General features: G+C 44.0%; 1 protein-coding gene across 1 annotated transcript; it reads left to right on the top strand.

Moving 5' to 3' along the window:
• The first annotated feature begins 740 nt into the window (after positions 1–740).
• UFM1 (ubiquitin fold modifier 1) lies at positions 741–24,477 on the top strand. Its single transcript, XM_075337312.1, has 6 exons — positions 741–823; positions 6,174–6,230; positions 9,106–9,163; positions 13,757–13,796; positions 14,450–14,482; positions 21,231–24,477. Coding segments are annotated over exons 1-6 (258 nt in total). The 5' UTR covers positions 741–821; the 3' UTR covers positions 21,299–24,477.

Raw genomic sequence — 24,477 nt, 5'->3', positions numbered from 1 at the left:
ATTTCACATACTGCGCTCCAAAAGCAATAAATGTGAATAACTCTGCAACTGAGCGACGCAGCATAAAATGGAAAAAGCGGCAGAATTAGGGGAAATCAGAGATTTTTAATGTCATATTTAAGTCATTTTTGAGCAAGTGACAGGTTCTCTTTAAGATGATCTTTTTTTGGCTGGGAAAAACAATATGGATACTTGGATTGAAGACGCTTGCTCAGCTCTCTGTGTTAATTTATTATATTATATATCTATTATTTTACAATATAGCTATTATGTTATCACTATAGCTATGTGCAGTATCTAAAAGTACCATAATATTACTTATATTTTATACATGCAGCATATCAGCATTATTTATTAGGTAACTGTAGTATTTGTGTCCAGATAAAAATCCGCTTCACCAGCAAATAAATTCCAGAAACTTACACCTGAAATTCGCCAATGCCACTCTCTTTGCCCTTACTAAACATGGCTGCTGGATGACTCATACACAATGACGTCATTACACGGCCTGACTCTGAATCCAATGAACACGTAATAACACGTTAGGACCCTCGGAGGGGGCGTCCCTTTTTGCCTGTGCTCGTCGCATAATAAATATCTGCTTTTATTTACTTAAATACCAAACAACATTTGTCAGATAAGTGACTAGTCGTAATAAAGAATAGATGTGTAGTGACTGCTTTGCTTTCTGCGCGTATTTGTGAGGCATTTTTGTACAGGCATCATTCAGGACAGCCCTGGATGTGGGTGACGTAGGTGACGGTGTGGCTGCCGCTGTGCTGGGCAGAGTGATACTTGGGGTTTGCTGATCTTCATACATCATGTGAGTATAATGGACGCTGCCTTCTGTCCTCGAGGCAACAGTATGGCAGTAGCACAGTACACACAGGGCAGAAACGCAGCAGCACAGTACACACAGGGCAGTAACGCAGTAGCACAGTACACACAGTGCAGTAACGCAGTAGCACAGTACACACAGTGCAGTAAAGAAGTAGCATAGTGCACACAGGGCAGTAACGCAGTAGCATATTGCACACAGTGCAGTACAATAGCAGAGGCGCAGGTCAGCAGAGTCCTGGCAGGGCAGCCCCCAGCGTTATATACCTGTATTGTGGTGGTTATATGTCTGTGAGCACTGGCACAGGCAGGTGAGTGTGTGGTGGATCTTTGTTTTCCGCGTGGACATCCACCTTTAGGCCTCCTTCACACGTCCGAGACACGGGCACACGTGGACCCATTAAAATCAATGGTTCTGCGCCCATGTGCATATTTTGCCATGGACCGTGTGTACGTGTGAAGCATACGTGTGCCCGCGTGCTCCACATGTAGACATGTCCATTTTTCTCCGGTATCACGGGTGTCACACGGACCGTACGGATGTGATCCTTGTGACACGCACCGGAGAAAACACACGTGTCTGTGAAATAAAAAGAATTTCTATACTCCCCTTCTCCAGTCCTCCTGTCTCTGCCGCTGCTGTCACTTGCTTCTGATCCCCGCTCATTGCATATTCACTTCACTGCGGCCGGAAGCAGCAGCAGCAACGGGGAGTCTGCAGGCCCGGAGACCGAAGATCAACACCATGGACAGCGACGCCAGGGACAGGTGAGCACAAAGCTCACATTCTCCGTGTGCCATAAACACGGCACACAGAGGGCAGTACGCACCTTTGACATGTCCGTGAAAAACGTGCGTGATTTTCATGGACGTGTGAAAGAGGCCTTAGGGTGTGTTCACACGTTGCTTTTTTTCCTGCAGCAAAACCTCTCTTGACAAAAAAAGATGCTTCCAAAAAGGTTTTGCTGTGTTTTTGTTTTTTTTATTTTTTGTTGTTTTTGTTGTCATTTGTCTACAGTACATGTTTCAATAAAGTTGCTTTTATTCTCCTCCATAAGCTGCAAAAACTCAGCAGCGATTTTACCCGTTCTCATTGCTTTCAATGGTGAAAAAAGCAGCAGAACCTGAAAAAAGGGACAGTCTGCTTCTTAAAAACCTGCTGCATTTTGCCATTTGTCAGCAGAAGAAAAAGTGTGTGCATGAGATTTCTGACATCTCCGATTTTGCTGATCCTGTAATAAAAAGAGCATTTGCATATAACTCATGAAAAACATGGCTTAAAGGGGTATTCCCATTTCCAGGATCCTATTCCAATATGTAGTAGGAATAATAATAATCATAATAATAATAGCAAATACTTCCAATTAGAAATGTAGTTCTCCTGACAGAGCCATGTGTCTTACCTCATGTGCAGGGCGTTAGGTAGCCATGGTTATGACCACACGCAACTATGACTATCTATGTTTGTAACCATGGATACCTAAGCTGCAATGCCCTGCACATGAGGTAAGAGACATGACTATATCAGGAGAACTATGCTACATTTTTAATTGGAGATATTTGATATTATTTTTTGTATTATTATTACACTTACTACATATTGGGATAGGATCTTGGAGATGGGAATTAACCCATTAATATTTGATCACAGGGAATTTTTGCACCTCAAATCCCTTGGAAACAATTAATGGGAATTTTACCCTTGGGAGTTTGTCACCTAAAACTCTGTTTAAACCATACTTACAGTTTTCGGGTATGTGCGCACGTTGCGTTCTGGCTTGACAAATAAACTTTAGCGTTTTGTCACTGCATGTGCGTTTCAAAAAGCATCCAAAACGCTGCGTTGTGAATGCAGATTGGATGTGCTCTGGATGCGTGCTCTCCCACAGACAGAGAGGGAAAAACATCCAGAACGCACAAAAGAAGTGACATGCTGCTTTTTAGAACGCATCGATTTTGTCAGATATTTGGCATCCAAAACACTGCGTTTAAAAAAGCAACGTGCGCATGGAATTTGCTGACTTCTCATAGACTGTGCAGGGGACGCAGAACGCTGCAGTTTATGCTGCACTTTAAAATGCTGCGTAAATGCAGGGAAAAAAATGCAATGTGCGCACATGGCCTTATGAGAAACAAGGAAGGACACACAACACACAGAATTGAATAGCAAGAGAGATGGGGAGAATAAGATGGCCAATAAGGTAAATAAGAAAAAGTCTATCACATCCTCTATATGAAAGTAAAAAAAAAACTTTGTTACATGCATGGTTTTAAAATTGCAAAAGGAGACATGAAAAAGACAATAGAAAATTTAAGTAGATTAAACAAACCAGACATCGCTTATCTCAAGGGTTAATAATGCTTACCCATCCTGAATGCAATAGTAAGGCTGCTGTCACACATCCGGTTTTTGCCGTGCGGCGCAATACGACGCTCTGCAGAAAAACGCAACCGTTTTTTTTTGCCGCCAGTTGCGTTTTTTCCTGCATAGTCTTGCATTAGCGCCGTATTGTGACGCATGGCCTTGCGTTGCGTTCGGTTTTTGCCGAATGCGGCATCTTTAGCCCATGCGGCGGCCGGATGGAACGTTGGCACGTTTTTTGGTGCGGCGAAAAAACCGCATCGCGCCGGATCCGCAATGCGGTGCAATTCACAATGCAAGCCTATGGCCACCGGATGCGTTTTTTTGCTCTGCGCATGCTCAGTATCATGCCGCATCCGTCAAAAATCGGACGGGCCGCATGGAAAAACTTATGCAACGGATCCGTTTTTTTCCGACGCATCCATTGCATAGGTTTTTGAGCCGGATTGTGCCGCTCAGCACAAACTGGATGTGTGAAAGCAGCCTAATGGGGCGCATTTCCATTACTCAGTGCATTCAGGATGGGTAAGCATTATTAACCCTTGAGATAAGCGATGTCTGGTTTGTTTAACCTACAGGGATCCTGGCTGTTACTATTTATCCTTTTGTCGCTGTACTTTATTAATAGGACCTAAAGTGAGGTCTCTTTATCATCAATAAGGATTGACTTATGTCTTGCGAACATCCGACATCTATGGGACACCTTAGAGTTATATATGGGGTGCACCTATCCAGAATTCACTGGCTGCTGGTGTTCTCTGGAGCTCTTATATTCTCCTGTGTGTATACTTACATTTTCTATTGTCTTTTTCATGTCTCCTCTTGTAATTTTAAAACCGTGCATGTAACAAAGGGTTTATTTACTTTCATATAGAGGATGCGATAGACTTTTTCTTATTTACCTTATTGGCCATCTTATTCTCCCTATCTCTCTTGGTATTCTATTCTATGTGCGCACACTGCACATTTGTTTCTCCAGCGAAAAATGCACCTTCTGGCAGAAAAACTCACCTACCTGCGGAGAAATCGCACCAAAAATGCATGTGATTTTACCATGTTCTGCTGCATTGTTGCTTGCTGGTTTTTTTTAACATTGTCAATGGCAAAACACAGGGAAAAATGCAGAAATGAAGTCACACAAGTTGAAATCCACGGTAATGCTGGGTGCCTCGTCTGATTACTTGGCACCTGTTCATTCATCATGATGTGTGACGTCACGGGGGCTTAATTATCAGAAGAGGCGCCCAGGACGCCGTCATTTCAGTGCACAGGCCTGCTCCGGCTCATGGAGTATGGAAGAGGACACCAGACCAGGGACCAGGGTCCTGCAAATCATTTTGCTTATTTCTATTTGCTGGGCTATAGAATAAAACTGGAGAAACAATTTGCTTATTGTTCTGAAAAATTAGCCATGGTGATGAGAAGTCATCAATGGATCTCAATGGGCAGCGAATCAGCAAAATATACAAATCCTTAGGGTGGGTCATCAATATAAGATAACAAGTGGTGGAAATTCCTTTCCTAATCCAGCAACACGTCCGAGATGAATGTGAATTAAAAATTCATTTTATTGAAAAATTGTTAAAATACCAATAATCAGAATGACATCCAAAAAATTTTTCTTTAAAAAGAAAGCGTCTTACGCGTTTCTGGCCATTGTGGCCCTTAGTCATGGTCCATTCATTTTTAATTCACATTCATCTCGGACGTGTTGCTGGATTAGGAAAGGAATTTCCACCACTTGTTGCTATATATTCCTGAACACGGAATCTACAATCCTTGCACCGTTCTGGGTCCTGGAGCCAGGTGAAATAATACTACGGGTGAGCTGAAAAAAACTTTTCCTTTCTCATCAATATAAGATCCGTGGTGCTGCAACACCTCCATCAGTGTACTGATGTACACAGTGTATGGAGTGGAGCTGATCTGCAGTACCGGCAGTGGCCACTAATCAGTGTATGGCACTGTACTGTACCGCTCTGAACGCTACTTACATTTGGCTGTCAACGGTGATTTCCAAGTATAATAAGTGCCAGGGTTGCAGTCGCACTCAGTCTTTGGAAGGCAAAAAAGGCCCTTTCTGAGAAGAACAATGCTATTAATGGCCTGTGATAGTTGGAGATTTTGCATTGGGACCAATACGCTTGAAATTATGCCATTGCTGATGTCAGCTGATCAGTGGTGGTGCCAGATGTTGGCCCCCTCCACCAATGTTATACTTCTCATCCATTCTAAGATTAAGTAGTTACAGGCAAGCCCTTTAAATAAGAATGGATGCTGAATATGGTGCGGGCATCACATTATAACACCACAGTAAAGGGGTTGTCTGGTATTCTTCTAAAACTCTGTGACATCAGACTTCTGAATCCTTACAGTGCGCACACTGCAGGCTGTTAGGATTCTCCTGTATTGCTGCCAAGATTTTTCTACTTCATCCACATTCCAACTAGATGTGCGCCGCCTCGCTGAATTATTGTAAGGATTCAGCAATCTGCCATCACATAGTGGGACGGCAGACTTTAAGAAGAAGACCAGACACCACTTTAAACTTATGCCAACACCAAACACATGTTATTGACCCATCATGTGCCAATACTGTCTTTTTATAATGTATTCACTATATACCACAGAGGCATCCAACAGAAATATACCCCATGTGGGACACTTTTACTGTTCTTTCTTATTATAATATTATTATTATATTAATAACTTCTTGGCGTTGTTTGCCATTTTATCTGTAGTAACTAGAGATCAGGCAGATGAGACTCACCCCTCACTAGTGGAGACGTCAGTATGGACACATGTAGAGAGTTTTATATATATATGTACATGAGTCTTCCTCCATCTTTAGGTTCATATATGTATGTATTTTTTTTCCCACACTCTCAGTATAATGACATTCTATGTTGGTCTGTGGGTGAAATGGAAATGTTGGTATTGAGCATACTATAATTTTTTTTTTTTATTCTTTCAGGTCAAAAGTAACGTTTAAAATTACGCTTACAGCGGACCCCCGACTTCCTTACAAAGTGTAAGTGTGCACCCGTTCTTGGTGCTTTCATACCATAAACCCTTCCTGACCGCGTTTGTACCAGTAGGCTGGTAACATATATCCCCTGTTTTATGCCATTACTTTCTCCTTTGGGTTTGGTGTAACTGCTTAGAGGGAACCTGTCACTCGGTCCATGCTGTCCGAACCACAGGTACTAGGGATCAAAGACTGGCTCCTGTTTTCGTGCCATGTATGTTGTACTATGATAGCCAGCAGCATTTTAGAAAAAAAACTCAGTTGATACCATGGTCAGGGACTAGTCAGAGAGATATGTCCCCACCGGTTCTCTGTGCATGCTCCGCTATAGAAGGAGACCCTTCATTGTAGCCAAGTGAATGGGAGAAGCCATTGGGGCACACAACAGCAAAACATGTTGTCCAAAAAGAAAAAGAAAGCACTCACCGGTTTGCAGAAAAATCAGATGTTACATTTATTCAGGCATTGGGGGAGGGTGCTGGGATGGCGTGCACACAGACTATGGCCATTTCGCACCTATTGCCGATGCTTCTATGGGTCCCCGTAGAAGGGACCCGTAGAAGAATTGGCAATCGGTATATATATCTCCAGGGTACATATGGTGGTATCATGTCTACAATTCTCACTACATGGCAGACATCTGTACACGTGACATCATCTGCCAATACGGAAGTGAGTGAGCCCGATTACCCCTTTGTATGGAGTGAGACACCTGTGGAGGCAAAGGCTCAACCATGTGTACAGAAACATGCCTGGATGAGTTCTTGGATTGGCAGTACTAAGGCTAAGGGCTCGCTCACATCACTGTATTTTCAGTCCAACTGCGATCTAACAAAAATTGGATCAATGTTACTCTATGGGGCCATGCACAAGTCCGATTTTCTTTTTCCATGGACCGCGTCAATCAGAAGAAGAAATCGCAGCATGTCCCAGTTGTATCTGATTATTGGATCTTGTCAATCCCCCATGCAAGTCACTGAGTCTGTGCAAAGCATCGTACTGCACTCGGATGACATCAGACTGCAGTCCGATTTTCTCGGACTGACAGAGTGGCGAAGATGGAAAAAAAATGTTTCTTCATCTTCTTGTGATCCGAGGGGATCTGATTGCACTATGATTACACAGGGATGAAACACTGCTTAGTGTCATTTGCATAATTGTGCCCATCCCCTCAGATGAGAGAATCTATGCTGGGGTGACCCCGGCCTCAGTGCGGACCTGCACAGCCTACCACCGCACTAAAAGGAGCATATTTTATATTTATCAGTGGTATGTTTTAGCATGTCACTTGTATGTGCTCCCTTGGACACCATCAGTCGTGATTAGGCAATGTTTGTGTGTGGAGAGAGATGTAGAAGGAGAATGGTAATGACCAGTTCTAAATGCACACACTTCCAGGAGGAATAATTGAGGAACATCACAATGCAGAGCGCAGTGCACCTAAATGATATTATGGTAATTCAGGCATTTATTACTGCAGTGAGTTTACACACGTGCTACATATAAAGGCCTAAGCCACACGGCATAAAAATTGAAGCGAATGATATGCGATGTTTTATTGCATTCAGCTCGGACCAATATTAGCCTGTGTGCCAGCACCCATGAGCGATTATTTTCTCAGCCCTAATCGGACCGAGAAAACAATCACAGCATGCTGCGATTGTAATGCGATTCTTGTTTCTCTCGCACTCATTCAAGTTCTATGGGGCGAGAAAAAAATCGCACTGCACTCGCATTATACCGGTGTACCGCGAGTGCAGAGCAAGAATCACAATAGCCGGCAACGGAGGAGAGAGGGAGATAAATCCCTCCCTCCCCCTCCTCAGGGCCGGCCCGCCCCTCTGCAGTTGTGGTCTGATCGCAAGATCGGACCTCAGTCGCAGTGACCCTCACATGTCACTCTGCTCTTGCTGTGCTGTCAGCGTGAGCCGAGTGTCATGCGAGGATCGCAGTAGTTTCCATGTGGCCCCGGCCTAAAGGGCCCATTACACGCGTAGATATATCGTGCGTTCGCATGTGCGATCGCACCCGCCCCCATCGTTTGTGCGTTACGAGCAATTTGTTGCCCGTGTTGCACAACATCGGTAACCCCCGTCACACGTACTTACCTCCCGAACGACCTCGCTGTGAGCGGCGAACATCTTCTTCCTGAAGGGGGAGGGATGTTCGGCGTCACAGCGACGTCACTCAGCGGCCGCCCAATAGAAGCGGAGGGGCGGAGATGAGCGGGACGTAACATCCCGCCCACCTCCTTCCTTCAGCATTGCCGGCGGCCGCAGGTAAGCTGCAGTTCGTCGTTCCCGGGGTGTCACACGGAGCGATGTGTGCTGCCTTGGGAACAATGAACAACCGGTGCGCTGAAGGACGATCGTTTTTTTTTTTTTTTTTTTTTTTTTTTTTAAATGAGCGACGTATCAACGAGCAATGATAAGGTGAGTATTTTTGCTCGTTCACAGTCGCTCATAGCTGTCACACGCTACGATATTTCAAACGATGCCAGATGTGCGTCACTAACGACGTGACCCCGCCGACATATCGTTAGATATGTCAAAGTGTGTAACGAGGCCTTTACGCCTTGTCCCAGAGATTCAGGTGGACTATCACAGCGACAACTTCCTATTAAAGGGAACCTGTCATCGAATTGATGTTGTCCAAAACCACGGGCACCGTGAATGGCAGACTGGTGGCACGAATGCAGTCAACAATACATTTTTTTTATGATATGCTCCAGTATTTTAGAGAAAATGTACTTTAATAATCCGCCCAGGGACCATAGCCAGAGATGACCAGTAACTATCTTCGCAGCATAATCTGCATCATACGTGTGTGGATTTGCTGTACCACCAGTGTTCTAAGGTTGTCACCTTCCCGTCCGCAGGCTGTGTGTCCCGGAGAGCACGCCGTTCACCGCGGTGCTGAAGTTTGCAGCAGAGGAGGTGAGTGCAGAGCTAATCTTCTAATATTATGCCAGCTGCCGGGACCACTACATGTGCCAACCCAGCGTAGCCGGACCACTGTGGGCATCTAGCAGCCGTTTTGGTGACATTGACGTTCATTTGCTGCTCTCTCGCATTTTACTGTGTTAAAATGATGAAGTGGATGTTTCATTGCATTTCCACCGCTCTTTCCAATTTGTGGATTATTTCCTGCTGCATTTGTGAATCTTCCATAATGTGCTTATATGAGACTGGGCAAAGTAAACGAGGGAAGTCGTCTGGAAAGGATTGTTTCCTGCTCCTTTTTTTACTAACTGATTAAAATGTCAATGCCGGAGAAGGTTTCCATAGCAACCTTTATTGTGACGATGACGTGAAGATTCTGACAGGCGCCCCCCTACCCGTCCCTGGCAGTAACTAGTCACCAGCTAGATGGTGGTGTCTCACCTGGGGGTAATCTGTATCCAGAGAACTGTGCCTTGTCAAACTGTCGTCGTAGAGTCACTTTCTGAAGGACAGCCCTTACAGGCACTGAGACTGCTGCCATTAATAGTTGTCACCGAGCATTTGTTTTATGGGAAATGCTCTTAAAAGGCTATTCTGCCTGCCGCAACATAAACCTAATTGCAGTGAAACAATATTCAGATTTCTAACTTCATGGCTTTTATCCGCTCGTCCAATTCCCTCAGCCATGACAGTGATCTGTGGCCGGAACACAGGAGCGGGAATACCGCCTCTTACCTGCCGGCATCCGCGGATCATCTAGCCTAGCATGTGTATCACACTATAACAATGATGTTGCTCCAAATTGGCTAATTAATAGAATTGCCACTGGCGCTGGCAGGTAAGAGGTGGTGTGAAGATCCAAGGTTGTGGGTTGTATTAATCACCTAAGCAGATTAACAATACTATTATTTTTATTTACAATAGTCCTTATGTTCCTACAGACGACAGATATCAACAATATTTCCTAGGATAGTTCCTCAAATCTAGATGATGAATGTCAACAATAGTCCTTAGGATAGTTCCTCAAATCCAGGTGATGAATGTCAACAATAGTCCTTAGAATAGTTCCTCAAATCCAGACAACGAATATCAACAATAATCCTTAGGATAGTTCCTCAAATCCAAATGATGAATATCAACAACAGTCTTTAGGATAGTTCCTCAAATCCAGACAATGAATTTCAACAATAGTCCTTAGGATAGTTCCTCAAATCCAGATGATAAATGTCAACAATAGTCCTTAGGATAGTTCCTCATATCCAGGTGATGAATATCAATAATAGTCCTTAGGATAGTTCATCAAATCTAGATGACGAATATCAACAATAGTCCTTAGGATAGTTCCTCAATTCCAGGTGATGAATATCAACAATAGTCCTTAGGATTGTTCATTAAATCCAGACAACGCATATCACGACCGTAGCACGTGTATTCAGCTTCAAGCTCTATAGTCTCATCCATAGGCACCAGGACCAGACTGCCACAACAGAACCTCTCTTCTCCACGTCACAGCACCAACTACTGACAAAACATGTGTCTTCTCGCTTTTCTACCTCTTTTGGAGTCAGAACCCTAGATGGGAGAGGTGATCACATCCCACTCCAATAACCATTTGTTTCATGTAACTCCAAGTATTGAAGGGGGGCATAGATGTCCAAGTCTACAGCCAGTCTGCAGTATTGTGTATTCTGGAGGCCCCCTGCAGAGGGGAACAAAAGACGCACAACCTCCACCAAATTCAGGACAATGAATCCTACTCCAGGCCTGATTACATTAGAGTCCATGGATGCCAACTAGGATACACACATTTACAACCTCTTCCCCTTCAAATTGTGTACCTTAAACTGTTGAGCAAGCAATGTCTAATAGACACAACAATGAGGTCAACGTAACCAGTGCTCCATGCTGGAAAACATCCAATAGTCTTTAGCTCGTGGCCAGCTCCTTACTGCAGGTATTCTCGCCGCAGTTTTGGCCAGTGTAATGAATTTGGCAATTGATTTGCTCAATTCTACTTTGATGATCTCTGCTTGCAAACATGAATGGCAGTGTTCATAGTTTAAGCCCCTCTCCCCATATACATCAGATGACAGTCGGATGAGCTCATCCATTTCAACAGGACTGGTTCAAGATCTGAACAGATAAAATTGGGAAGAAATGAAAACATCTGGAATTTTAACACTCGACCCTTTTACTTTCAGGGAAGGTGAGGCGCTACCAGAGGTGATTGGCAGCAGCTCTGTCCTCTCCTTGTGGAAAACGCATTTACGCTCTGCCAAGCTGAGCGCTCATGTGTGCGGCAGGCGTCTGCTGAACAAACTTTCATCTGACAACCCTGGTGTGTGGCCACCTTTACTTCTGCTAGATAAAAATCTGTCCCTGCCACATGATGGACACATTGCTGCCTGACTCTACAGAGTAGATTTACATCTGTCAGGATTTGCACGGATTTCGATATTAGTTCTGCAATTAAATCCGCATCCCGTGATGTGAATGGTGTTTCTGCAACCTTGTGACTTACTCCGGAAAATGTATACACATTTCCAACTGCATGACGGCTAAAAACGTTCCAAGTAATGAGAAGAGTAGCATGTCACATATTTCAGGAGGAAACACCGGGGATTAGCCCCATTGAACAGAGGATGCTATTCCTCCAGTGAACATGCTGCGGATCTGCTGCGAACAAGGCAAAAATGCAAAAGTCCTATGATTTGTAATGAGTCGTGCACCTGTGTGTCCATCATATGACAGGACACATTTTTGGAGTTCATGTGCACTTTCCCACAGTAACGGGGTTTATAAATACATTTGAGGTCACTCCACAAATTATATAAGCAGTGGTGCTCAATTTACTTCAATCATTCCCTGTAAAATAAAAAATACTGAATCATCTTTTCTTAAAACTTTGTTATGCTGCACCTTTGATATTTCTCCTGGAAGTGTTTGATTGAACTGATTTTTACCATTAACCTTGTCAAAGGCCTTGGAGGGAATCTGTGATGTCAGGTAACGTCTGATGTCAATTAACCTGGAGATATTGGGTTAGTCTGCAGGTTAATAACATTAGATACTACTGAAAGTGCGGCTACTGGGAGAAAATGAACTTTACTTCTCCCTGTAGCCCCCGGCTTTCAGTCACATAGGAGTGCCAGCTACAGTCACCACTCTCAACATTGGGAGTCATGACTGTAAGTGTGCCCTGGTATTTTGACTGACAGCCCAGTCTGCACTGCATCAGTACAGAGCCGGCTGCTAGAAAAAGTCCTTACAGTCTCGCAATTCTGTAAGCGGTGACAATATGACTGAAAGCCGGCAGGAAGAATAAAGTTCATTTTCTTGTCTTAGCCACATTTTCAGTACTGCGGACGGGCATCTTTCTAATGGTATTAACTTGCAGATTAACTCTATACCAGGAGGTGAATAGAGTTCCTTTTGAAAGTGCAACCACACTGCTAAATCTCGTTCCCAATTATTTGCATGTCTAAACAGGCCGCTGATCAAAATGGTAATTTCTCAGGTATTACGATTTCTCTGCCTAGATTATAATTCATTTGTGTATGAAAGTATGGTCAACCTGTGTATCAACTGATACCCCAATTTGTGTATGAAAGTATGTTCCACCTGTCAATCAACTGATACCCCCCCAACGTGTTATGCGGAGCCAACCGGTGGTTGTTTAATGGCCGTGATTGGCCATTGTAAATCATTATGTCCTTAAAATTTGAATGTGAAGGAGTGCCCTCTTTTGCAAAGTCACATGACTCCACCCAGTTGTCAATTTATATATTTCCATGAGGAATAACAGAGGAACAGTGCTGAACTGAGTTCTAAGAAAAGATGGTAGCGCATGTTTAATATATTATTATATTATATTTCTAATTATAATAAAAAGACTGATGGCACATCCTATCTTTCTAATGAGAACAAGTGCAAACTGGAAATGAAACAATAACAAAAAGGAGACAGTTGCATTCTGCAGTTCTAAGATATATGGAACAATGAATTTGGAAATATAGGCATGCATTACTACTATGATAAAAACATGTAAAAATTGAGACACTTAGTTCACAAAATTGGCCAGTTTTATGTGAGCCCAACAGCCAGCGACAAGGCAACTTCATTTTTGTTGGGTCGCCATCAAACTAATGCCTCTCTTTGGGTTAAAAACCTATAACTTAAGGGGCGACAGGAACCTGCAAATAGAAAATTAAAATCGCCTGAGGCTGTAGAGCAGCAGTGCTCAATCTGAAGGCATAGCCCTGTAATGTAAGAAAAGGACTGATGGCACATCCTATCTTTCTAATGTGAACAGGTGCAAACTGAACATGAAAGAATAACAAAAAGGAGACAGTTGCATACTGCAGTGCTAAGATATGTGGAACAATGAATATGGGAATATAGACATGCATTACTGCTATGAAAAAAAACATGTAAAATTTGAGATACTTAGCACACAAAAATGGCCAGTTTTATGTGAGCCCAACAGCCAGCCAGCAACCTCATTTTTGTTGGGTACCTATCAAACTAAGTACTGTTCTGTTCTGTCTCACAAGGGGATAAAATGTTCTTTTCTTTCTTCTCTTTTAGTTTAAGGTCCCTGCAGAAACCAGCGCCATCATTACCAATGGTAAGTGTTTTTTTTTTTTTAACATTCTCTTATGACACCATTGTGTATTGTCCCTCAGGCGCAATCCTGCATTATATTGGGAAAGGATTCATCCTGGATTGCAAGAAAGTCTTTCATGTGCCGATCACCTATTCATGGCTGATCCTTTTTTTCTCATACATGATTCTTATTAAACAGGCTCCTGTAGCCATAAAGGGGTTTTTCTAATTTGGTGGGAGTCTGACGGCATCCAAGCAAAGCCTGACAATGAATGTGCCACAGTGTAGGTTTACTGCTGATCCCGCCGTGCCCGAGAAAAGTATCCTCCAGCGCTGCGGCCCCTTCCTTCTTAAAATCGGGGAAGGGGGGGACTGGACTATATCCAGGTCATTCACCATCACTGTTGCCATATCTATAGCCATTCGCCATCACTGTTTTAGTATAGGAAATCCTTTATCAGGGTTAATGCAGTGAGCTGGGTGCATCGGCAATATGCCACATAGTTGGCCTAAATCATTTTGCTATTGGCTCAAGATGTAAAAATTGTCTTTTATGCAAACCCGATACTTCATTTTCCTTTCTATTTTCTGGGATTATTTGTTACATAATTTTTCATATGAGTCAGTTTACTATTAATTTATTTCTAAATGTATTTATGCGGTTTTGTTCTACAGATGGAGTAGGATTAAATCCAGCACAGACAGCTGGTAAGTGGCATCACATAGAATTGGGCTGCTCTGGGTTCAAAATGTATTTTTGTTTCCAAGATCCTTGCACAGAATCTGATAAGTTGTATTTACAAGTGAATCTATTCTGCTTCAGGTGTAATCCTGTACTTAACAGGAACCTTGAAGCTGCACTAACCCCCCCAACCTCCATGGCCCTATTCCACGCTATCTCTGTATTCTGACTACACCGTTCTTGTAGCTTTGTGATCTTTAAATATCTTCAAAATCAAGGTTTATTCTGAATTCCTGCTTTGTAAATGCCTCAGGTCCTGTCCGGTGTGGTGTCCTCCAACCTTATAACATCGCCTCTCTGTGAGCGATTTACATAATTTGCAAGTGCCATGTCACCAGTGGTTCTTTGCCGATCACGCACATGCCCAATATTCTGCCTCCCTCCTACTGCGCAACAAAGCAGGGTGTATGCTTTACAGTTTGGGTGAGCTCATCTTTACCCAGGGCTAGTGATGAATGAACCCAAACTGTAAAGTTTGGGGTTTGTACCGAACACAGACTTTTAAAGGGAACCTGTTACCAGATTTGGGGCCTATAAGCTGCGGCCACCACCAGTGGACTCTTATGTACATCATTCTAACATGTTGTATATAAGAGCCCAGGCCGCTGTGTAGAAAATAAAAATCACTGTATACTACTTACCCTAAACGGCTGCTGCGGTGGAGTTGGGCCATATGGGGCGTCTCCGTTCTCCGGTGCCGGCACCTCCTCTTTCAGCCATCTTTGTCCTCCTTCTGTAGCCTGTGTGCATGACACATCCTACATCATACAGACTCACCGGTCCCGCGCAGGTGCACTACAATACTTTGATCTGCCCTGCTCAGGGCAGATCAAAGTACGCCTGCGCAACACCTCAATGCCGGCACGTTTGGATGACGTAGGAAGCGTCATGCACCCAGACTTCAGAAGAAGGAGAACGAAGATGGCCGAAAGAGGAGGCGCTGGCACCGGAGAACGGAGACGCCCATATGACCCAACTCCACCACAGCGACCTTTTTTAGGTAAGTATTATAGAGTGATTTTACCTTCTACACAGTGGCCTGGGCTCTTATATACAGCTGTGTCGGCGGGGTCACGTCGTAAGTGACGCACATCCGGCATTGTAAGTACATTGCAGTGTGTGACAGGTACGTGCGATTGCGATTGAACGTTAAAACGTTCATCGCATACACATCGTACCTGTCTCTAGAATTGCACGTTAGATTGTTCATCGTACCCGGGGTAGCACACATCGTTGTGTGTGACACCCCGGGAATGATGAACAGATCTTACCAGCGTCCTTCGGCTCCCGGCCCACAATGCGGAAGGAAGGAGGTGGGCGGGATGTTTGCGTCCCGCTTAGCTCCGCCCCTCCACTTCTATTGGCCGGCTGTTGTGTGACGTCGCTGTGACGCCGAACGTCCCTCCCACTCCAGGAAGTGGACGTTCGCCGCCCACAGAGAGGTCGTATGGACGGGTAAGTACGTGTGACGGGGGTTAATCGTTTGTGTGGCACGTTCAACAAATTGAACGTGCCACACATATGATGGGGGCGTTGCAAATCGCATACGAAATCGTATGCGAAATTGCAACGTGTAAAGCAGGCTTTAGAATGCTGTATATAAGAGCCCACTGGTTGTGGCCACAGGTTATAGTCACCAAATCTGGTGACAGGTTCCCTTTAAGAAACATATCAGTGTTCGGAGTTCGGGTGCTTTACGTATGCAAACCACCCGATCGAGCAGTGCTGTGATCAGGAACGCTCGGTGCTCAGCTCAGTTCAAGCCACTTGCAGTGTTTCAACAGCTCACACTGGGGGTAGCAACAGCGTGATCGGATGTAATGTCCCAAAAAGAAAAAACGCCCTCCCCTGGAATTGTTCTATTTATGGCTGGCTGTACGTGGGTGGAGACCCGAACTGCCTAATTAGTGATTTCCCTTGGAATTCAGGTCAAGTCCGGGTCCCAAACTGAACTTCATCTAAAGTCCAGGCAGTTCCGCCAAACAGAACTTCCACGAGTCCGCTCATCTCCACGCAGGACATGTGATATTTACATAGCACAAAAGCAAAAAAACCTTGATTTTGAAAATATAGATTGTAAAACAAGGGAAGCAAGTAGATCGAATACAGCCGTAGCATGGAGTAGCGTTATAGAAGTTGTTCAGGGGGCCACGGCACCTGACACGTTTTGTTTAATAGTATGTGCCCAAGATATCTTTTACCAGCAGACCCAACCTGAAAAACAGCTCAAAAATATTGAATATCTGTACAGCAATGCCAAAACAACTTGCTGTGCATATGTAATAAGTTTTTTTTTAAAATAGTCCACTACAAAGCATAGTGACCACATCGATGTAAAGCTGTGACGGAAGGCTTTTTTCTAAATACCTTCTGTTGTCCATGCTGCCTGTGAGGGGCGCTATCGTTGTCCGCTCATCCCCATCATGTGACGTCTGATGATGTTACGTCAACATCCGGAATTGGGCAGAGTTTCACCACACATCACAGCCCAGCATCGCTCGTACTTGCGGTGCTCTGCGGTGAAGGAGAGAACGTGTGAATTGATGGACTGTGACGTGATGAAACTCCGCCCACAGCCCAGTCACGTGAAGGGGATGAGCGGAGGGCAATAGTGCCCCTCAAAGGCAGAATTGACAACAGAAGGTATTTAGAAAAAGCCTTATGTCACAGCTTTACACCGATGTGGCCACTATGCTTTGTAGTGGAACACCCCTTTAACTTCTCTTTAACCAATTTAAGCGTAAAAAACCTTGAAGGCGCCATCCACCTGGTTCCAGACATTATTTTATATATGAAGTTATTTAAAAATAAAGGCGCCGGTGGCAAAAATGTAGAAAACAAATGACAGAAAAGGCGACAATACGTTTCAGGAGAAACATTTTCAAGAAGCTTCTTCTGCTTTCAAACCTCTGCAGTACACCAGCGTCTATAGGATGACGCGTGCACATATCCTAAATGGGGATTTATGTCCAATATATGAGCCAGAGTAGAAAGCAGCTGCAAAGAGCATCTATCCCCAATTGATTTTAATGACTGTCATGTAATGCTACATTTGCCCTGTGTTGCAGGGTCATTTGACACTTTCAGTGTACCCCTTAGGCCTAAGATACACGGCACGAAAATCGGAACGAGTGGAATGTGATAAAACATCTCATTCCACTCGGACCAATATTAGCCTGTGTGTCAGCACCCATGAGCGATTATTTTCTCAGCCCTAATCAGACTGACAAAACAATCGCAGCATGTTGTGGGTGCAATGCGATCCTTGTTTCTCTCGCACTCATTCAAGTCTATGAGGCGAGAGAAAGATCGCACTGCACTCGCGGTACACCGGTGTACTGCGAGTGCAGAGCAAGAATGGCAATAGCCGGCTACGGAGGAGAGAGGGAGATAAATCCCTCCCCTTCTCAGCACCGGCCCTCAGCGCCGGCCCTCCCCTCCGCAGCGCCGGCCCGCCCCTCCTCAGAGCCGACCCGCCTCTCCTCAGTGTCGGCCCGCCCCCCGCAGCTGAGGTCCGATCGCAATGACACTTGGCTCCCGCTGTGCTGCCAGCGTGAGCCGAGTGTCATGCGAGGATCGCATTAATCCCCCATGTGGCCCCGGCCGTATAATCACAAACGTCTAGCTGATGGGTCCCAGCTCCAGGATACCATGCAATCAATTTTTCATTGAGAGTCCCCTAACAGAAAATAATGAAGCAACCACTTTGAAGGTTTATTCCCATTCAACATGATTGCATACTGCTGGGATATGTCGTCACTGCATAATCAATGGGAATCTTACCTCTGGGACCTCCACTGACCCAGAGAATGAAGGGGCTACAGTAGTGCATCTTCTGTTTGTTCCTTGTAAGACCCTTCCCACAGTTGCCCAGCTTTCCATTTGACCAGGAATATTAGAGCTGTTCTGCATTTCCGCTGCACAGCGTGTGGTTATGGCGCTGCTGTGCAGGATGAAAACAATGAAGGAGGCACAGTGTGAAACACCACCTCAGCCTTTTCATTCTTACAGTCGATACCAGTCCCAGATGTCAAATCCCCAATAATTAGAAAGCGATGTTCTTTGCTGAGGATCCCTTTAAAGTGGTTAATAAATCCCTATCAATAGGATATTTGGTAACTTATTGACTGGAGGTCTGACAGCTAAATCCCCTACTGGTCCTGAGAAGCAGGCTCTGAAGAGAGATCGTACATGTGTACGTCCACTCCAATCATTCTCTATGGACCTGCCAGAGATAGGCCAGTCGTGTGCTCAACTTTTTCCAACAGTCTCGTAGACAGTGAATGGAGTGGATGTGCACATGCTTGACACCATCCTCCTCCGTATAAATAGGGCTCTTCACAGCCCCTATCGGTGGGTCCTTGTGGTCAGATCTCCAGTGATCAATAAGTTGTCCCCATACTATGGATTGGGGGGTAGCTTGTTAACGTGGTACAAGCCCTTTAAAGGGAATTTGTCATTAGGATTTTGCTACCGAGCAGCAAAACATAGAAGCAGAGACCCTGATTTTGGTAATGTATAACTTTTACTGGGCTGCTTGCTGTAGTTTATATAACACCAATGTTTTATCAGCAGGAGATTATCATTGCAGGACTAGTAAACCTGCTGCCAGTTAGTCTAAAGACGCCCCCACCACTGATTGGCCGTTTTCTGTCTATGCACAGTGGACACAGAAAGCTGCCAATCAGCACTGTGTGCGGGGTTATACAGAGCTCGGCATTCAGAAAATGGGTAGATTCTTAGAGAAAATCAAAACTTCAGCAACCACTACAGTGTGTGATATATCTCTGGAATTAGGGACTCAAAAACCTGGTGACAGATTCCCCTTATATACCGTAATTACCAATTGTTCCTATAGTAAAAAAGGAAACCTGAAAGGTATGTGATTCCGATCCTATTCTTGAACATATTCTTTTATTTCTATTTTTATTCTAATTTCCATATGAAATTGGTATAATATTCACTTTATTAGATCTACATGGCAGGTTTTTCAGCAGTTTCTTTTTCTTGTCTTTAGATGTGCCACAATTTATCGCTAACACTTCCGATTATGTTTTGCCGTTTACTGAACAATAAATATGTCCACGCCGTGATTTACCGGACGCAGAGCTATATACTGTTATTTGCTTGTAGGAAGATACAGTAATTGACTTCAGCCGACACCATCTCTGTGTTCACGCAAGTTTCGGAATTAATTTAGGACCTTTTGATCCCGAGTCATTTAAAATTCATCCTGATGGGTTTTTCCACGTCGCCATTAAAAATTTAGTCCCAGCAGCAACAGGGTGCAACGTAGCAACAGTGGGCAAAGAGCCGCACACATCATATTAAAATCAAGATGTAATTTCACCACGCATGAAGCAATTAATTGAGGTCCCTTACTGTGTAATTAATATACTTGTCATTTGCTTGTGTAATGAACCTCTCCAGCATTAAATGTTCTGGAACTGAGCGCTTTCCTGTTCTATAAAGTGCGAAGAAAACTTCATGCGTGGTCTACAGATTAAAAGTAATACACCGTAGAGGGGTGTCCCAGTCTCTAGAAAGCACCGCCTATACACTGGATAAGTGATAATTGAAAGGGGTACTTTACACGCTGCGACATCGCTAGTGATAGCACCCGCCCCTGTCGTTGGTGCAATATGTGGTGATCGCTTCCGTAGCGAACATTATCGCTACGGCAGCGTCACATGCACTTACCTTGTCAGCGACATCACTTTGACCGCCGAACAATCCCTCCTTCAAGGGGGAGGTGCGTTCAGTGGAGGGGCGGAGATGAGCGGGACGTAACATGCCGCCCACTTCCTTCCTCATTGCCGGTGGACACAGGTAAGGAGATGTTTGTCGTTCCTGCCGTGTCACACATAGCGATGTGTGCTGCCGCAGGAACGACGAACAACATCGTACCTGCAGCAGCAACAATATTAAGGAAAGGAGCGACATGTCAACGATCACCGTATTTGAACGATTTTGAGATCGTTGATCGTCGCTCCTTGGTGTCACACGCTGCAATGTCGCTACCGGCGCCGGATGTGCGTCACTAACGACGTGACCCTGACGATATATCGGTAGCGATGTCACAGCGTTTAAAGCACCCTTTAGATCAGTGTGGGCACCCTCTAGGACCCTTCCTGTTTGACAGAATGGGGCACATTTTTCCTTCGTTCTCTTCTGATTACCGCGAGAAGTCCAATGGCGCGGTCTGATGCTCGTGTGCAGTGCTGCAGCAATCGGTGTCTGTGGGGTTGACTTTATCCAGTTCATGACCGGCCCCATTCCACTTTCTTCCTGATCAAAAAATTGTTAAAAGAACTAAGAGCCCTCAGTGGTTGATACCTTTTAATTTTAACTGAAAAGATGGTAATAATAGGAAAACAACCCCTCATCCAGGAGGCATACAGGTATGGCTAATTTCACCTCTATGCTCATATTGATACCGAAAAAAAACGCAAAAAGGTGACAGATTCCCTTTAAGATCTCAGCTTGCTGTCATACAATTCTTCAACCATACTACCCCATTTTTAGTATTTTGTTTTCTGTTGCCTCTTACATTACATTCTCTGATGTCATCATTGCTGAATGGAGGAGAATCGAGCTTCATGACAACAAACTTTGCAGTTAATTCTTTTTATAAATTATTTATTCTTATAGACTTGAATGAATTTTCAATTTATTCACATTTTTCTCCTTTTTTCTTTCTTTCTTTCTTTCTAGGAAATGTATTCCTTAAACACGGATCAGAACTTAGACTCATTCCCAGAGACCGAGTGGGCAGCTGTTAATATCTGGACATTTTGCTTTGTAAATTTACTTTTGGAAACATTAAAAGGAAAAAAAAAAAAAAAGAAAAACTAATTTATTCCAGGCTTAAAAATATAAAAAAAGATCAGACACTGAATGTTAAGTCGGTTTTAAGATTTAATTCAGTCAGGCCCATTTCCCTTTAAAATCAAAGTGACTTTGAAGATTAAAGATTTGTAAGGTTATTGCCTCTCGTGTCTATAAAACCATATTGCTTTTACTAATCCATCAATGTAGTCTGCCACTTTTGAAGAACGGAGTCCATTGTGTACATGGGTGTACTTCACATTTTATTATGTGTATCACTATGTAAAAGAATTGCTATTTTCTTTGTGGTCAAACGCTATCATGTACAGGAAGAGAATTGGAAAGCAAATATATTTACATGGGTATCTTAAAGGAGTTGTCTACTACCCTCATATTGATGACTCCCACCAATCTGATACTGATGACCTTTCTTAAGGATATGTCTTCGGAATTAGATCTTTGGGAGTCCGGCACCCCCACCGATTAGCCTGTAGGAGCGAAACCGCTGAGATCTGTCCCAGCTTAGTGGCCGCTCCTGGCTGCTACAGATCAGGCCCCCTTCAGATGAATAGAAGGGACCACAAAAATAATGTGTCGGAGCTGCATTGTTTTTTAAACACTTTTTAATTTGACCACTGCAGGAGCAGGTAACAGCTGATTGGTAGGAATGTGAAGTGTTTGACCCCCACGTACCTGATAGTTATAGCCTAAATACTCATTCTCAATGATTTGGGATCACTTCATCATGTTGCCTACTCTATATAACCCCTTAACACTAGAAGCCCCAGAGAGGGGTCATTTAATATTTCTACCATTGGAACCCTATGGAGCTTGAAATTTCTGGGACTTCTAGTGCTAGACCTCCATACAAGGTATGTTTTTCCTTGTTGGGAAAACTATGCAAACATAGACGTCTAGGTCAAGCATTGGCCTCTTGGGAATAAAGGTATTCATAATGCATATTAGCCCCCTTTTAAAGAGAATCTGTCAGCAGATTTTTGCTGTGTAATCTGAGAGCAGCATGATGTAGGGGTAGAGAACCTGATTCTAGCAATGTATCACTTTCTGGATTGCTTGGAGTAGTTTGGATAGAATCTGTATTTTTTCTGTTGTAGATGTAGCAATGCTATGAATGCTGCGCTGTGTATAACGCCACCCATACTACTGACTGGCAGCTTCCTGTATACACTGTACATTGTCGGCAAGCAACCAATCAGTGGTGAGGGCAGGGTTAGGGTACCGTCTCACTAAATGACATATCAGCGATTCTGACCACGATACGACCTGGTCAGGATCGCTCGTACGTCGCTACAGGGTCGCTAGTGAGCTGTCAATCAGGCAGATCTCACCAGCGACCAGCCACCAGCGACTCGTGTAACAATGCTGCGCTTGGTAACCAGGGTAAATATCGGGTAACTAAGCAAAGCGCTTTGCTTGGTTACCCGATATTTACCCTGGTTACCAGCGTACACCGCTTACAGGCTGCCAGCACTGGCTCCCTGTATACGTAGCTAGGGTACACATCGGGTTACTAAGCAAAGTGCTTTGCTTAGTTACTCAATATTTACCCTGGTTACCAGTGTACGCTGCTTACACAGAGTCGGTGCTTGTTGGTCTTCCACCGTCAAACATGCCTATGTGTGCTGCACAGCGGGAGACCAACGAGCAAAAAATGAACAAGAACACTGATTTCACAGCAGGGGCCAGGTCACTGCTTAGTTTCACGCACAGCGAGATCGCTGATGAGGTCACTGGAACGTCACAAAACCTGTGACTCAGCAGCGATCTCGCTATGTGAAAAGTACCCCTTACACAGATTAACATGACTGGACTGCACATGAGACCTAGTCCTGTCGAGATAATCTCTTGCTGATAAAATACTGATTGTGTTGAAACTACAGCACACCAATTATTAATTTATACATCCTTGGAATTAGGGTCTCTGCCTCTACATTATGCTGCATTCAGAATAAATGGTAAAAGCCTGTTGGCCAATTCCCTTTAAGGCCAGGGTCACATGACCATAGATTCTCCAAAACAAGAGAATTGGGTCGATTCTGCTAATGACACTCCAATCAAACTTTGATCTGAGCTTGATCAGAGTGGCAGCTGATTCTCTCGAGTGAGAAAATCATGGCACAGGTGAGGAGAAGATGCAGAGCAACATTTTTCCATCTTCTCCGTTCCATGAGTCCAAGGTAATCGGACTGCACTCAGATGTCATCCGAGTACAGTTCGATAGTTTCCATGCACCCATAGACTTGAATGGGTGTGTGTCGTCTGATTTCCGTGTCTAATCACAGCATGCTGCAATTTTTTTTTGCTTATGCCATTTTGTTGTGAGAAAAAAAAATGTTGATTGGCACTGCCCTGTTACATATCACTGGCCTGAGTGCTATCCGATAAAAAAATCAGATAACAATTGTCCAATTGATACGGTGGTGTGAGCGAGCCCTGAAAGGAAGAATGCTTGCTCTCTAGAGCCACCTCTTGGAAGTAACCACCAGTCATATCCAACACTAGGACTAATCTTGCCACATGAGTTTCTGCCAAACCAGGGTCTTCTCCAAAGAAAAGTCATTTGCTGTCAATTGTTTGTGCATCACTCAGTGGAGAGTCTTGTTGAGTGACAGATCTAAGGGCAAAGGTTTCTCCATGTGCAAAGCGCAAGCTGGTGTAATAAGACTCATAGGTGGCGCTAGGGCCTGTTTTCTTCCTCCTAATAGAAAGCTGATTTGTGTAGCCCCTATGGCACTGTATGACTGTCGTGCGTCTGTTTGTACATGGCACTATATTGCAGAGTTTCCGCTATAAGCAATAATTCTACTGGACAATATCTCCGTTATACTGGAGCATTGTATATTATTTTTTTGCCTCCTTATGACATCAGAGCTGTGTGAAGGAACAGTGCAGCCCCATAGACTTCTATAGGCACCCGATATCTGCCACCCACAAGGAGGTGCTACCGAACTGCAATAAAGGCCTAAAGTGACAAAATTTAAATATGACCATGGCTTCATTTAAGAACACAACATACAGCAAGATACAGATACTGCTTATTTTTGCTAAGAAATAAATATTGTTATAACAGTTTCTTTATGTTACACATTAAATAATCATGTTCAACTTCTAA

This window comes from Anomaloglossus baeobatrachus, chromosome 2, assembly GCF_048569485.1.
Source record: "Anomaloglossus baeobatrachus isolate aAnoBae1 chromosome 2, aAnoBae1.hap1, whole genome shotgun sequence".
Taxonomy (NCBI): domain Eukaryota; kingdom Metazoa; phylum Chordata; class Amphibia; order Anura; family Aromobatidae; genus Anomaloglossus; species Anomaloglossus baeobatrachus.
The sequence above is the reverse complement of the archived record's forward strand: the minus strand, read 5'-3'. Positions and strand labels throughout refer to the sequence as shown.